The sequence below is a fragment of the Anolis sagrei genome, chromosome 4 (genome assembly GCF_037176765.1).
Source record: "Anolis sagrei isolate rAnoSag1 chromosome 4, rAnoSag1.mat, whole genome shotgun sequence".
NCBI lineage: Eukaryota > Metazoa > Chordata > Lepidosauria > Squamata > Dactyloidae > Anolis > Anolis sagrei.
The window spans coordinates 149423202-149437158 of record NC_090024.1 but is presented as its reverse complement, the minus strand read 5'-3'; the positions used below and the strand labels follow the sequence as shown (position 1 = coordinate 149437158).

The 13957-nt window shown below is 45.9% G+C and overlaps 1 protein-coding gene across 1 annotated transcript in view; it reads right to left on the bottom strand.

Annotated features, from left to right (window-relative positions):
* PLPPR4 (phospholipid phosphatase related 4) overlaps positions 1–13360 on the bottom strand; it is a 60342-nt gene extending 46982 nt beyond the window's left edge. Inside the window, exon 1 of the mRNA XM_060773941.2 lies at positions 12310–13360. Coding sequence (XP_060629924.2) covers positions 12310–12927 — 618 coding nt within the window. The 5' untranslated portion in view covers positions 12928–13360. The remainder of the gene's footprint in view (positions 1–12309) is intronic.
* Positions 13361–13957: the final 597 nt, after the last annotated feature.

Sequence of the window (13957 nt, the reverse complement as noted above, 5' to 3'; positions counted from 1 at the left end):
CCAACCTTTTTTTGACCAGGGACAACTTGACCAGGTACCAATCTCCAATGTTAGTACCAAAAAGGTTACAAATCAGTTTTTGGTCAACTTTTGATTTGGTTTGGTTATTTAGGGTGCTGATTACGAAAATTGCATTTTGATAGATCACTTCAGTTCTAGTTTCTGATACAGAACAGATGACATCCAGTGGTCCCCATCTGCTCACCCACAGAAAACCATATTTAATAGTCTAGAGCTGATGTGGTAGTAGTAATCTTTTATGGGTAGTTATACTCTCCCCTCCAGACATCAGCGTTACCTCAGCACTATAAGAGGGTTTTGCGAGACCAGCTGTTTTCCTTGATCTGTGGTTTTGAAACAATGGTGTAGTAATGGTGAGGCCACGGACCATATTTTCATTCTTGCGAACCACTGGTGGTCCACAGACCACAGGTTGGGAACCACTGATATAGATAGTGAAGTTGTAGTGGTGATTAAGCTCCCCAATCCTGGGGCATCAATTATTTCTATATATTAAATTCAGAAGATAGCAGATCAAGAACACAGATCACTGTCCTCACTCTGCTTTAGCTTCAAAAGTAATCAAGTAACCAAACTGCACTGGTTATGTAAAAAGAGGGACCTAAATGCTCTATGGGCACCCTATTCCATCTGATCTTGGAAGCTAAGGAAGGTCAGCTCTGGTTAGTAACTGAATAGTAGACTGCCAACAAATAGCAATGGCTGTAGGCTATATTTCAGATAAAGGAATTGGTAAAATCACATCTGGATATTCTTGCGTAATAAAATGCCATGGAATTCTATAAGTAAACAGGTGGAATTCAGCAACATCAGACAGCAAGATAGTTTCATAGAAAGTCCAAAAAAACAACAAACAAGGGTAGAGTGATGAGTGACTTTCATTGATTTTTTTTTAAAAAAATCTTGTCTAAGGTTTAGTAGGAGGCATCACTTCCTGAATCTCATTTCACTGAACACTTCTCCATGTTTGAAGACTCCCAGCACATTAGCAGAATGTCAATCTCATTCTTTTCTTCTGCTTGAAATTATGTAACATTTTCCTAAATTAATTCCTTATCTCTATCTTTGCCTTGACCAATTACAAATCCTCCTTGGATACTTAAACATCTTCTGTTTCCTATAATATTAAGGTAAGGGGTTTGAACATATTCAGGTCTGTTAACTCTTTTCTAGCTTCTTCAGAAATAATGAGTACCTATAGACATGCCATATGTAGGAACTACTAGACTAAGATTACCCAGAACCGTTTCCATGAGAAAATAAAGAAAATGTATGTGTGTGTTAGCCATAGAATTATACCATAATGCTTCCAAGATCCAGGGCTAGTTTTGCCAATTGTCAGGAGAATGGAGAGAGGTGCTGTGAGATTTTCCCTCAGGTGCCAAAATTAGTTGATTAGCCTTGAAAATTATGTATTCCATGATTCTTGGTAGTTGTAATTGAGGCAACCATTTGTATTCTGCCTTAGGAAGCAAGGTGTCTTGGCCAATCTCTCAACTAGATCTCCTATTCTACATGTATAAAAAAGAAAAGGGGGATGCCCTGCTTATCTTACCTTAGTACTTGTTCTGCTCTCAAATTCAGCATTTTCAAGAAGGAGGTCTATGCATGAATGACTCCTTTACAAAGTTAGGGTTGGTATTTCCCATTACTGTGGTTAAAATCATTCTAGGGCTCAACAATGATGACTACTTTTACAGTTGGGTGACAAAGTGTTTTCAAGTCATCTGTCAACTTAAGACGACCCCATGATTTTCTCAGACAAGGAGTACTTAGATATGTCCTTTCCAGTTCCTTCTTCTGAAATATAGTCTACAGTACACAGTATTTATTGGCAGTCTCCCATCCAAGCACTGACCAGAGCTGACTTTGTTTAGTTTCCAAGATCAGATGGGATCAGGTGTCTTTGGGGTATTTGTTACTTCTAGGAAAATCTATAATAAGGTCATATTTCATTTTCTAAAATAACTCAGGAACATGACCCTTCTCAAATGCCCCACCTGAAAAAAAATGATCTTATCTGCAACCAAGTACATTATTATGACTTCTTGTACAGTCTATTTGCCTTTGGATTCAAGCTCTGTGACTATCTAAATAATATACTTATACATTTCCCTCTTTATCTCTCAGACTCCAAACTCCTCTAACTGGCTGCCTTTTCCTGCTGGTTTCCATGAAATAAGTGGAAATAATATATTGTTTTTGATTATGCAGTGTAATGAAGTCAGAATATTTGCTTTCCTCGTACACAATTATGTGAGTTGCTCATTGGGTGAGAAATGAAGTCACGGTTGTCAAAAACCATTTTAAAGTGATTTCATGCTGGTTCTACCAGCACACTGCAGACCTTCATATAACTCAGATCAAACAATAATAAAAGAATGTGCCACTGTCTTTTCCTCCTACTAATCAAGCAAAACACAGACTTTCCTGTACCGAGTTTTTCTGATGCCACTTGTGGAGGCATAGAAACTGGAGGTAAAGTGACATCATGTTCTGTATCCTACAAGGGCATCATATTACCATCTTCCACCTTCAAGCAATATTTTCAGGCTAACATTGTATCCCCCTGTTCTCCTGAACAACTGGTTTAATCTACAACAGTGTCTATGGGAAAGTATCTTGAAAAATGCAAACCATTGCATGCATCTGCTGCATACTAATGTGTAATAAGTTAGGATTTTCCTTAGCACCTTGCAACTTAACCTCCCCTCACCTTGCACTTTTGAGGGCCAAGCCAGAATAATAAAATAGCCAGTTCTCTATCACCAGTGGCTGATACATCTGGTCAGACAAGGTCAACAAGAAGCAATGGACAGTATATGCTTTTCCTTGGAGCTCCTTGGTGGAGAAAGCCCACTGGGAGGTATTTCTTAGGCCCCTTCCACACCAACCCCCAGAGTCGGATACAACTGGACACACACCTTTCACACAGCTGAATAAAATCTCACATTATCTGCTTTGAACTGGGTTATATGGCAGTGTGGACTGGCCCTTATTTATTTATTTATTTACTTTGTTTGTAGGCGACTCAGTGCGGTTTAGAACAATTTAGGTATATACAATACAAAATCATTAAGCATTTAAAAGCAATAGCATCACAAATCATTAAACATCAATATTAATACATCACTACATCAATATAATAAATCCATCAGGTCTCATCAATGAAATCAGAATCCAAACTCGTTATCCGATATTCCGTGTTCCGATAGTCAGTCAATCAATCACACTGCTTAGTCGAATGCCTATTCAAACAGCCAGGTCTTTACTTTCCTCCGGAATGCCAGCAAGGAGGGGGTCAATCTAATATCTGCAGGAAGGGCGTTACACAGCCGAGGGGCCACCACTGAGAAGGCCCTGTCTCTCATTCCCGCCAGGCGTGCTTGTGAAGCCGGTGGGATCGAGAGCAGGGCCTCCGCAGACTATCTTAATGTCCTAACTGGTTCATAGGAGGGGACGCGTTTGGACAGGTAGGTCGGGCCAGAACCGTTTAGGGCTTTAAAGGCTAAAGCCAGCACTTTGAATTGTGCCCGTTAGCAAATTGGCAGCCAGTGGAGCTGGCGCAGCAGTGGAGTGGTGTGCTCCCTGAGTGCCGCTCCTGTTAGCATCCTGGCTGCTGATCGTTGGACCATTTGAAGCTTCCGAGCAGTCTTCAGAGGCAACCCCACGTAGAGAGCGTTGCAGTAGTCTAAACGGGATGTGACTAGAGCATGGACTACCGTGGCCAAGTCAGGCTTCCCAAGGTACGGGCGCAGCTGGCACACTAGTTTTAACTGTGCGAATGCTCCCCTGGTCACTGCTGAAACCTGGGGTTCCAGGCTCAGCGATGAGTCCAGGATCACACCCAAGCTGCGAACCTGCGTCTTCAGGGGGAGTGTGACCCCGTCCAACACAGGCTGTAACCCTATACCCTGTTCAGCTTTGCGACTGACCAGGAGTACCTCTGTCTTGTCTGGATTCAATTTCAATTTGTTCGCCCTCATCCAGACCGTCACAGCGGCCAAGCACCGTTTCAGGACCTGAACAGCCTCCTTAGTAGTAGGTGGAAAGGAGTGACAGAGTTGGACATCATCTGCATACAGATGACATAGTACCCTGAAACTCCGGATGATCTCTCCCAGCGGCTTCATGTAGTATCTGTTTCCAGGTTGTGGAACTTCCTACTACAGGAGGCTTAGTTGACCCCTTCCATGTTGTCCTTCTAGCAATGAGCAAAGTATGCAATTTGTTCACACAAGCTCTTGGCATTGATGGGTTGAATAAAGAGGGCCTTATCACCAAGTGGGTGCTGTATTTTCCCGAGTGATGTGTTTTTTAAACTGTATTTTTAACTGTGCCTTTTGAATTAATTCTGTTTTTGTATTTGACCTGAATTAAGTTTTAAATATGCATATTATTCAGTATTAAGCATTCAGTATCTACTCAATGAGGCATCTTGAATCATATTTGGTGGATAGGGACTAGTGGTAGTCTGCTAAATGAATAACCAAATAATATTTTTAGGATGGCATCATGACTATTTCCCTCAGCATTGGTAGACTATGGTGATTATGGTGAGCCAGACAATCTTCCTATAGCATAGACTTGCTAAGAATCAAATGGGACTATTTAAAACTTTCCATCCAACTTGTTATTTTTTTTCTTTCAAGAGCACAGAATGTACTTAATATTCTATGAGCATTTCAGGGCTTCCCCACTTTCTGAGTATTTTTGCTGACATTTTTGGAGGCACAGAAACTCAAAGTACAGTGACATTATAATCCACTTCATATACTGGCACCATACCAATCATATTAGATTATATTAGATAGTAGTTACGAGAGATTTGGGTTGCTGTGAATTTTTTGGGCTGTATGGCCATGTTCCAGTAGCATTCCCTCCTGATGTTTCACCTGCATCTGTGGCAGGCATCCTCAAAGGTTTGTTCAGAGATCTGTTGGAAATGAGGCAAGTGGGGTGTATATTTTCCATTTCCAACTGACCTCTGAACATTTCCTCATTTCTAACAGGCCTCTGAACCAACCGCTGAGAATGCCTGCCATAAATGCAGTTGAAATGTCAGGAAAGAATGCTTCTGGAACATGGCCCAAAAACTCACACCAACCCAGTGATTCCAGCCATGAAAGCTTTCAACAACACATTAATAGAGAACTGTTATGACAACCCTCATTATTTGCATATGGGAATAAGTAGAAAATCTTGTGTGTGTGTGGATAACACTCACATTCAAGACTGTTCCAAGGCTTCTCAATGAAAGATGTATTAGAATGCCCATTATTTCTAGTTCCATGCTGGCAATGGAAGAGCATCCTTCATCAAGGCAGCAAGTCAGAGTTTAGATGATGAAGAAAGGCTGTGTGTCACACACAGCTCTCTCTTCTAGGGGTGGGTGGAGAATGGTTGGACCAAGAGGCTCAGGAAGTCTGGGAACTGCTGCCACCACCTTTTACCATCTGTCATTGGAAGCAGTTGCCTCACTCCAATTAACAGGAAGGCTTGTCTGTTCAGAAATTGGGAATTTCTGAAGCTCCCTCCTAAATGCTTATCTGCTTCTGTATATAGCTGGGGCATTCCTTTGTTCCTAAATGCCAACTGTGGTGGCAGGAATCAGGAAAATAAATAAGGTTCCTTTCTAAGTTTCCAACCATTGTGGATGGTGGATGGTGTCTTCCATGTCACTCAGCCTCACTCAGAACCACAAGGGAGCTGAGATTTAGAATGATACTCCTTCATACTTTAGGTATCTTTAATAGCTTCTTTAAAGTTCAGATTTAAATCTGGGGTAGATTCACTGCCCCACAGAAACTACCAGTTGCCACTATTCTCAAAATATTTTTTAGAACCTGCATTATTTTACAGCTTTTCTGCATACTTACTCTTTTTTTTTTAGTACCATTCCTATTACTGCCCTTATTTGAAATCAACATCCAGTCATTATTCTCCAACCTATAGGAATCAGATGTGGTGAAATACAACTTCATAAAATCTGCAGGATTCAGATAATTCATTGTTTACACTGGTTGAGGGTAACTGGAGGTTGAGGAAGGTAACCAGGAGACTTCAGGTTTCAATCTGAATTTTAGAGAAGTTATCCAAAGTGCTGAACCCATCTACAAATTAGGCTGAGCACTTTGCATCGTTCCTTTGCATTCTAGACAAAATCAAAGCATAGATTCTTTGGCCCACTAATACAGATTACACCAGCTGTCATTGATTTTAGCTGACACATAGTAGCCAGAGGGGTGTGAAACATCTACTGGCTACCATGAACACAGTGACAGTTGGCCTAGTATGTCAAATCAGAATTCATCTATGGCTGCATGCAGACTGATTTAGAACACCTTCAAGTCACAAATTTTGTTCCTCTTCCATGTGATTTTATTCTGGAGATCTGTAGAAATTCCAATCATCCTGAAATATTTCCCATCGAATGCCAGTACAATCAGAGACATTTTATATCAGCTTCCCAGTTTGGTTTATTTTAAGCTGATACAAAATCAGTATTTCAACTTGGTATAAAACCCTAGGCCCTTCCACACAGCGCTTTATCCCAGAATATCAAGGCAGAAAATCCCACAACATCTGCTTTGAACTGGGTTATCTGAGTCCACACTCAGATAATGTGGGATTATCAGCCTTGATATTCTGGGATATAGGCTGTGTGGAAGGGCTCCTAGTAGAACATCTAAAAGAAAAATGAACAAAACCTTGAATTTTTTTCAGTTTAGGTGTGCCCCAAGGGAGATAAGAAGAGATAGGAAGAGCTCAGAGGCTGGAAAAGTTTCTTTTTAGTTTACAACTCCTTTGATTTTGGGAGCTGTCATCTGAAAAAGGAACCTTTCAATGTTCTGTGTTAGCTTATTACTTACCAACTGCAGCCACTTTTTCCTGAGTTGCCCTATGAATCACCCCTACCATTGAACAGGTCTAACACTTCCGTCCTCTGGAGCCCTGTTCACTTACTGATCTGTCAACAAACATAAGAATCTGAAATCCTTTTTGCTCCTCAGCTGTTAAGAAACACCATTGCAAGTGCCTGTACATCGTGTTGCCAGAAGGAGCCAAAGGGGATGCTTATGGAAAAGAAACAAGCATCTCCTCAACCCAGCAGCCATAACAGACTTCTGTCTTTAGGACTAACATTGTAGGAATAACACTGCAGACTTGCACAACCTCTTTGATTTTAGGGAGATATGCAGCACAAACTACGACCACCATAGAAAACAGCAGCAACCATTTTACAAACTCCCCGTTACCTAGGCATTTTTCAGAGATATGTGTAAAACTCTAAAAATCAAACACTGGTTGTTTTAGCAGTCTACAACCTCCATATCTTTATCTATCACCTATTTTCTTGACATACCATCATTTTAATTTTCTCAGTTGAATTTGCAAGTCAGGTCTATTTTATACACAGAAGAAAAACCCCTTCCTCTGCAATGAATTTGGGTTGATCCTGAGCATGTGATATGATCTCATGAAGCTTCCTCCTGCATTTTCAAAAACTCTCCATCTTTCTAATGCCAAACCAGGGGAAGGGGGGGAGGGGAGAAGAGAAGGGGATTTGTTTTGATTTTGTGAAGTAGATGCCCATTTTTCCTGAAAGTATTTGTATGTACACACACTCACACCAGTTGTTTAATGTAATGGATTGGAGAGGTGCAAGAGCATCCCCGATCTATATTTTAAAAAGATGAGATCAGACATTGGCCTGGATGCATCATGGCACGATTCTCCTTGTGGCCTCATTTAAAGCACACACACAAGGCGCAAAAATTGGCCTTTCATTGATCCCTCTCCCATCCCCCTCTCCCCCCCCCCCCACACACACACAACTGGTGGCATACAGCTGTGTCTTGCTCTACAGGATTTATAATTCTTGGTCATCAAGAGGGAGCACAGAACATTCCCAAGAGAGGCTGTGAAGATATCAGCTCAGCTTTGCATTGACCTCCCTCTCTTACATAAACCTATACAACTGTCTTGACATTTTGGTCACCAAGAGGAACCCCAGCACATCCTGAAGGCAGGCCAGGAAGGCCCCAGCTCAGTAAAGCACTGATCTCTCTTACACACAAAAATAGAACTAATTGTGCACAACACCAGCACATCTCCAAAGGAATACATGGGGATATCAGCGTAGCCTTGCATTGATCTTCCTGTCTCACATACACATGCAAAGCAGGTTTACATTTTGGTCACCAAGCAAAACCCCAGCACATTCCCAAGGTTGGCCAGGAGAATGCCAGATCAGTTTTCTGGTGATCTCTCTCACACATAAAAAGAACACAACTGGTGGTGCATAACTGTTTTACTCGACAGGGTTTATATTTTGCTCATCAAGAGCAATCCCAGCACATCTCCAAGGGAGGCCATGAAGGAATCAGCTCAGCCTTACATTGATCATTCTCTCTCTCACACACAAATACACACAGCTGATGGTGCACAATCCCAGAATATCCCTATAGGAGGGTGACAACTCAGCCTTGTGTTAATCTCTCCTTCTCTCATACAGCAGGGCATATATTGTTTTGGTCACCAATAGAAACTCCAGCACATCTTCAAGGGAGGCCCAGCTCAGCCTTCTAATGATTCTCAAACATTAAAAACACACAACCAGTAGTGCACAACTATGTTTTTCTCTACAGTGTGTGTGTGTGTATGTTTGTATTTCTTTATCTATCTGTCATCAAGAGGAACCCCAGCACATCTCTGAGGGAGGCCACGAGGAGATCGGCTCATAAGGATATCAGATCTCCCTTGCTCTCATACATATACACAACTGGGTTCTGGTCATCAAGAGGACAGGAAATCAAGTACATCTCTAAAGCAGGTCAGGAAAGTGCCAGCTCAGCCCAGGTCTGCTCTTACACTCAAAAACACAGAACTGATGGTGTTAAATACCAGAATATCCCCAAGGGAGGCCAGGAAGGTGCTAGTTTAGCCTTGCATTTACCTCTCTCTCATACACAGACAAAACTATGTTTTACTCTATAGGGTTTACATTTGGGTCACTGAGAGGAACCCCAGCACATTTCCAAGGCAGGCCAGGAAGGTGCCAGCTCAGCATTGCACTGATCTCTCTTACACACAAAACTGATGGTGGACAACCCCAGCACATCTCCAGAGGAAGCCATGAGGGTCTCAGCTCAGCCTTGCATAGATCATTCTCTTTCACACACACAAAAACACACAACTGCTGGTACACAACCCCAGCACATCCACATAGGAGGCCAGGAGTGTGTCAGCTAGGCCTTTTATTGATCTCTCACACACATTAAAAACACAACACTAGTGGTGTCATTTGTCTTTTGATCTCCATTTATGGCCCTCAAGAAGAACCCCATCTCATTTCCGAGGGAGGCAGGGAGGGATTCAACTCAGCCTTCACTTGATCTCTCTTACATGTAAAAAGCACATAACTGATGATGCTCAACAAGGTTTATATTTTGGGCACCAAGAGGAACCCCATCACATCTACAAGGAAGGCCGGGGTGGGGGGGGGGGTGGCTCAGCTCAACCTTACATTGACCATTCTCTCTCTCTCACACACAAACACACTGCTGGTGGTGTACAGATCCAGCATATCCACATGGAAAGCTAGGAGGGTGCCAACCTTTGATTGATCTGTCCCACACATAAAAAGCACATAATTGATGGTGCTCAACAAGGTTTATATTTTTGTCACCAAGAGGAACCCCATCACATCCCCAAGGGAGGCCAGGTGGGGTCACCTCAGTCTTGCATTGACGATTCTCTCTCACACACACAAAAACACACTACCGGTGGTGCATAGCTCCAGCATGTCCACATGGGAGGCTGGGAGGCTGGGAGGGTTCCAGGTCAGCCTTCGATTGATCTATCCCACACGTTAAAAGCACATAACTGAAGATGCTCAACCAGGGTTTATATTTTGGCCACCCAGAGGAACCCCATCACATCTCCAAGGGAGACTAGGAAGGGATGAGCTCAGCCTTCCATTTATCTACCCTGCACATTAAAAACACATAACTGATGATGCTCAGTGGGGTTTGTATTTTGACCACCCAGAGGAACCCCATCACATCTCCAAGGAAGGCCAGGAGGGGATTGGCTCGGCCTTCTATTGATCTGCCCAGGACATTAAAAGCACATAACTGATGATGCTCAAGGGGGTTTGCATTTTGGCCACCAAGAGGAACCTCATTACATCTCCAAGGAAAGCTAGGGAAGGATCAGCTCAGTCTTGCATTGACCATTCTCTCTCACACAGACACAAACACATGACTGCTGGTGCACAACCCCAGTATATCCCCATGGGAGACCAGGAGTGTGCCAGCTTGGACTTTTATTGATCTCTCACACACATTAAAAATGCACACCCAGTAGTACCAGTTGTGTTTTGCTCTACATTCATGATCCTCAAGAAGGACCCTATCACATCTTGGAGGGAGGCAGGGAGGGGATCGACTCAGCCTTTGATTTGCCCCATGCGTAAAAAGCACATAACTGATGATGCTCAGCAGGGTTTATATTTTGGCCACCATGCAGAACCTCATCACATCTTCAAGAGAGGCCAGGAGAGGCTGAGCTTAGCCTTGCATTGACCATTCTCTCTCTCGCACACAAAAACACACTGCTGGTGATGCACAGCTTCAGCATATCCACATGGGAGGCCGGGAGGGTGCCAGCTCAGCCTGCGATTGATGTGCCCCACATATAAAAAGCCACGTATTCATACCTCCTTCTCTCACACAGCTGGGCATATATTGTTTTGATGGTGCTCAAGGGGATTTATATTTTGGCCACCAAGAGGAACCCCATCACATGTCCAAAGGAGGCCAGGAGGGCTCACCTCAGCCTTGCCTTGACCTCTCTCTCTCTCAAACACAAAAACACACTACTGGTGGTGCACAGCTCCAGCAAATTCACACGGGAAGCTGGAAGGGTTCCAACTCACCCTGTGATTGATCTGCCCCACATGTAAAAAGCCATGTAGTCATATCTCCTTCTCTCACACAGCAGGGCATATATTGCTTTGATGATGCTCAAGGGGGGTTTTATTTTGGCCACCACAGGAACCACATCACATCTCAGAGGGAGGCCAGAAGGGGATCAGATGAGCCTTCCATTGATCTCCCCACACCTAAAAAGCACATAAGTGATGATGCTCAACCAGGCTTTATATTTTGGCCACCAAGAGGAAGCCCATCACATCTCCAAGGGAGGCCAGGAGGGGATCAGCTGAGCCTTCCATTTATCTGCCCTGCACATTAAAAGCACATAACTGATGATTCTCAGTGAGGTTTGTATTTTGGCCACCCAGAGGAACCCCATCACATCTTCAAGGGAGGCCAGGAGGGGATTGACTCAGTCTTCTATTGATCTGCTCCACACATTAAAAACACATAAGTGATGGTGCTCAACCAGGCTTTAGATTTTGGCCACCAAGAGGAACCCCATCTCATCTCCAAGGGAGACTAGGAAGGAATCATCTCAACCTTCTATTGATCTGCTCTGCACACTAAAAGCACATAACTGATGACTTTTTTTTTGTCATGTCAGGAGTGACTTGAGAAACTGCAAGTCGCTTCTGGTGTGAGAGAATTGGCCGTCTGCAAGGATGTTGTCCAGGGGATGCCAAGATGTTTTGATGGGAGGCTTCTCTCATGTCCCCACATGAGGAGCTGGAGCTGATAGAGGGAGCTCATCCACACTCTCCCTGGATCCGAACCTGCAACCTGTCGGTCTTCAGTTCTGCCGACCCAGGGGTTTAACCCACTGCATCATTGGGGGCTCATAACTGATTGTAATGCTCAGTGGGGCCAAAATACAAACTCCCATAACTGATGATGCTCAGTGGGGTTTATACTTTGGCCACCAAGAAGAACCTCATCACATCTCCAGGGGAGGCTAGGAAGGGATCAGCTCAGCCTCTTATTGATCTGTCCCACACATCAAAAGCACATAACTGATCATGATGCTCAGTGGGGCCAAAATACAAACTCCCATAACTAATGATGCCCAGTGGGGTTTATATTTTGGCCACTATGAGGAACCTCATCACATCTCCAAGGGAGGCTAGGGAGGACTCAGTTCAGCCTCCTATGATCTGCCCTGCACATCAAAAGCACATAACTGATGATGCTCAAGGGGGGGGGGGCGGTATATTTTGACCACCAGGAGGAACCCCATGGCATCTTCAAGGGAGGCCAGGAGGGCAGCCTTGCATGGTGGACCTCCCTCTTTCAGGAACCCCGCAGACTGTGTCTGGCTGTGGGGCCCCAAGAGGGCCCCCTCACTCACCTCGACGAAATAGAAGCAGGGCAAGAGGGTGACGCTCTCCTTGGTGGGCGCTTTGCTCTTGGGCGGCCTCTCCTTGGCGGCGGACATGCTGGAGGCCGGGCCCGGGCCCGGTGCGCCTGGGTTGGAGGCGGGCAGGAGCCGCGGGGCGGGCGCGGGCGGGAGGAGCGCGTTGGCGGTGGCGGGTCCGGCCGAGGCGGCGCTCCCGGGCAGGCGTCCCCCCCTCCCGCTGCCCCAGTGCCGGGCGCCCAGGTCACATTCGCCCAGCGGGGTGGGCCCGCCTTCGCGGGGAGAGGGGAGCAGGGCGCAGCCTCCCAGCCCCGCCGCCGCCGCCTCCTCCTCCCGCGGGGGCGGCGGGGGCAGCAGGAGCACGAAGCCCGCGGGGCCGCTGCAGGGGCGGACCGGGCCCCCTCCTCCTCCTCCTCCTCCGCCGCCTCCTCCTCCTCTCTCGGCCAGCAGCCTGCGGGTCTCCTCCTTCTCCAAAGCGGCGGCGATCAAGGCTTCCTCCTGCCCCCCTCCTCCTCCTCCCCCTCCGCCGTGGTCCCCCCCGGCATAGAGCCCCGGTCTACATCGAGTCGCCGCCGTCGCTCTGGCCAGCCGGCTTCTTCGTGCAATATTCATAGAGCTGACGTCAAGGAGCCCGCTCCATGCGAAAAGCAGACAGGGGGCCCCTGGGGTCTACATGGCGGAGAGAAAGAGGAGGAGGAGGAAGAGGAAGAAAGGCGGGGGGGGGGGGGGTCGCAGAGAGGCGCCGTCGAGACTCCTGCTCTTCCCTTCCCTTCCCCCGATGGAGATATAGGCAATATGGGGGAAAGGGGAGGATGGGAGGACCGCGAGAATAATAATAAAAAATGGGTGGGGGGAAGATGGGAGGGAGGCGGATTCACATGTTACGTGTCGCGGTGCCTCCGCCTCAGACGCAACGCAGGGCGGCAGAACCCCTTCGAACCGAGGCGCCGTCGCCCAGCAACAGCGTGGAGGACCGATGGCTCAGACCCGGGTTGGACTCGCTTCCTGGAGGGTCTCCTCCACCCTGTCAAGGCTCAGTGCTGTGGATCCTGGGATTTGTATTTTGGAGAGAGGAAGGCACAAGGCTTTGCGCTACTACAACCCCCACGATTCCACCGCGTGGAGCCATGGCAGTTCAAGGAGTGGCAATCGGCATCCCATGTATTGTCCAAGGCTTTCGTGGCTGAAATCACTGGGTGGTTGTAGGATTTTCGGGCTATATGGCCATGTTCTAAAGGCATTCTGTCCTGACCTTTCACCTGCATCTATGGCAAGCAACCTCAGAGGTTGCTTGCCATAGATGCAGGCGAAACGTCAGGAGAGAATGCTTCTAGAACATGGCCATATAGCCTGAAAAACCTACAACAAACCAATCTGCATTTATTCCCCAGTCGAGATCAGGCATGGGCAAGCTTGGGCCCTCCAGGTGTTTTGGACTTCAAGTCGCACAATTGTTAACAGCCACAGGCCCCTTCCTTTTCCTAAGCGACTGAGGGTGGAAAGGGACACCCCCCCCCCAGCTGTGGCGCAGTGGGTTAAACCACTGTGCTGAACTTGTTGGCCAAAAGGTCACAGGTTCAAATCTGTGGAGTGGCGCAAGCTTCTGCTGTCAGCCAACGTAGCAGTTCAAAAACATGCAAAT